The 3,020-nt window shown below is 38.0% G+C and overlaps 2 protein-coding genes across 2 annotated transcripts; both read right to left on the reverse strand.

The window, feature by feature from the left end:
- Window positions 1–869: 869 nt before the first annotated feature.
- Window positions 870–1,241, reverse strand: LOC131994839 (uncharacterized). Its single transcript, XM_059361763.1, has one exon. It carries the CDS (start codon window positions 1,239–1,241, stop codon window positions 870–872), a length of 372 nt encoding a protein of 123 aa, XP_059217746.1.
- Window positions 1,242–1,830: 589 nt separating this feature from the next.
- LOC131994840 (uncharacterized) lies at window positions 1,831–2,334 on the reverse strand. The gene has a single exon (XM_059361764.1). The coding sequence runs from the start codon at window positions 2,332–2,334 to the stop codon at window positions 1,831–1,833; it is 504 nt and encodes a 167-aa protein (XP_059217747.1).
- Window positions 2,335–3,020: the final 686 nt, after the last annotated feature.

Below are 3,020 nucleotides of genomic sequence, written 5' to 3' on the forward strand. Positions count from 1 at the left end.
AAATCATGATATGGCATTAATTTTTTATGATTTTTTTTTTTATCTAATATTAGAAGAGGTGTAAAATTTGTGCGGTTTGTTAAGCCAAATTTTACGATGCATCAATATGCCTTAGAATGCATAAAAATACATATTTTCGGGCTTTGGATTGCAATGAATAATTCCCCATCAAAAATTAATTCTTTTATTCGAAATAGTAGAGTTTTTTTTTTGCTTTGTTAGACTTAATTTAAGGTTTAATTCTCGCTATAAGAACAACTGTAAAATATTGGTAAACAATTGATGTTGAAATTTTATAAGCACTATAGAAGGAAAATTTTTAAATGATCTACTTTAGATGGCTTTAATAATGAACCACAAACGAAATTAAAAAAATTTCGATTATTTTTCTTTACAATTTTACCATAGTAGTCTAGAATATTCCATAGTAATTCATAGTAGATCACTGTAGTCCATAATAGTCGATAGCAGCCCATAGAAATCCATATTAGTCCATAATTGTCCATAGTAGTCCATAGCAGTTCATAGTAGTACATATTAGCCCATTGTAGTCCCTTGTAGTCCATAGTAGTTCAAAATAGTCCATAGTCTATGGGTATCCATAGTGGTGCATAGAATTTCATAGTAGTCCATAGTAGTCGATAGCAGTCCATAATAGTCCATAGTAGTTCACTGTAGTCGATTGTAGTCCATAGCAGTCCACATTAGTCCATAGTAGTCGATAGCAGCCCATAGTAATCCATATTAGTCCATAATAGCCCATAGTAGTCCATAGCAGTCCATAGTAGTACATATTAGCCCATAGTAGTCCCTTGTAGTCCATAGTACTCGGAAGTTGTCCATAGTAGTTCATTGTAGTCGATAGAAGTCTATAGTGTCGATAGGTGTCCATAGTAGTTCATTGTAGTCCATAGTAGTTCATTGTAGTCGACAGTAGTCCATAGGTATCCATAGTAGTCCGTAGCATTCCATAGTAGCCTTAGTAGTCCATAGTAGCCCATTGTAGTCCCTAGTAATCCAAAGTAGTACATAGTAGTCCATGGTAGTCCAAAGTAGTCCATAGTAGTCCATAGTAGTCCATAGTAGTCCACAATAGCCCATAGTAGTCCATAGTAGTCCATAGTAGTCAAAAGTAGTCCATAGTAGTCCATAGTAGTCCAAAGTAGTCCATAGTAGTCCATGGTAGTCCATAGTAGTTTATAGTAGTCCATAGTAGTCCATAGTAGTCCATAGTAGTCCATAGTAGTACATGGTAGTCCATAGTAGTCCAAGGTAGTTCATAATAGTCCATAGTATTCGGTAGTGGTCCACAGCAGTCCATAGTAGTCCATCCGCAATTACTTTTTAGTCCATAGTAGTTCATAGTAGTCCATAGTAGTCCATAGTAGTCCACAGTAGTCCATGGTAGTCCATAGTAGTCCAAGGTAGTTCATAATAGTCTATAGTATTCGGTAGTGGTCCATAGTAGTCCATCCGCAATTACTTTTTAGTCCATAGTAGTTCACAGTAGTCCATAGTAGTCCATGGTAGTCCATAGTAGTCCAAGGTAGTCCAAGGTAGTTCATAATAGTCCATAGTATTCGGTAGTGGTCCATAGTAGTCCATCCGCAATTACTTTTTAGTCCATAGTAGTTCATAGTAGTCCATAGTAGTCCAAAGTAGTCCATAGTAGTCCATGGTAGTCCATAGTAGTCCAAGGTAGTTCATAATAGTCCATAGTATTCGGTAGTGGTCCATAGTAGTCCATAGTAGTCCATCCGCAATTACTTTTTGGGCAACCCAATAGGAGTCGCTAGTAGTCCATAGTAGTTCATAGTAGTTCATAGTAGTTCATAGTAGTTCATAGTAGTCCATAGTAGTCCATAGTAGTCCATAGTAGTCCATAGTAGTCCATAGTAGTCCATAGTAGTCCATAGTAGTCCCTTGTAGTCCATAGTAGTTGATAGTTGTACATAGCAGTTCATAGTAGTCGATAGAAGTCCATATTAATCCATAGTAGGTCATAGTAGTCCATAGTAGTCCACAGTAGTTCATAGTAGTCCCTAGTAGTCCATAGTAGTCCATAGTAGTCCATAGTAGTCCATAGTAGTCCATAGTAGTCCATAGTAGTCCATAGTAGTCCATAGCAGTCCATAGTAGTCCAAAGTAGTCCTTAGTAGTCCATAGTAGTCCATAGTAGTCCATAGTAGTCCATAGTAGTCCATGGTAGTCCATAGTAGTCCATAGTAGTCCATAGTAGTCCATAGTAGTCCATGGTAGTCCATAATAGTCCAAAGTAGTCCATAGTAGTCCATGGTAATCCATAGTAGTCCATAGTAGTTCATAGTAGTCCATAGTAGTTCATAGTAGTTCATAGTAGTTCATAGTAGTTCATAGTAGTTCATAGTAGTCCATAGTAGTCCAAAGTAGTCCATAGTAGTCCATGGTAGTCCATAGTAGTCCAAGGTAGTTCATAATAGTCCATAGTATTCGGTAGTGATCCATAGTAGTCCATAGTAGTCCATCCGCAATTACTTTTTGGGCAACCCAATAGGAGTCCCTAGTAGTGTTTAGTAGTTCATAGTAGTCCATAGTAGTCCATAGTAGTCCAAGGTAGTCCAAGGTAGTTCATAATAGTCCATAGTATTCGGTAGTGGTCCATAGCAGTCCATAGTAGTCCACAGTAGCCCATAGTAGTCCATAGGTATCCATAGTGATCCATAGTAATCCATAGTAGTCGATAGCAGTCTATAATAGTCCATATTAGTCCATAGTTCATTGTAGTCGATTGAAGTCTATAGTGTCGACTGGTGTCCATAGTTGTTCATTGTAGTTGGCAGTAGTCCATAGGTGTCCATAGTAGTCCGTAGGAATCCATAGTAGCGCATAGTAGTCCATTGTGGCCCATAGTAGTCCATAGTAGTCCACAGTAGCCCATAGTAGTCCATAGTAGTTCATATTAGCCCATAGTAGTCCCCCCGTAGCAGTCTGTAGTAATCCATAGTAGTCCATAATAGTCCACAGTAGTCCATTGTAGTCCA

Source organism: Stomoxys calcitrans, chromosome 2 (assembly GCF_963082655.1).
Source record: "Stomoxys calcitrans chromosome 2, idStoCalc2.1, whole genome shotgun sequence".
Lineage (NCBI taxonomy): Eukaryota > Metazoa > Arthropoda > Insecta > Diptera > Muscidae > Stomoxys > Stomoxys calcitrans.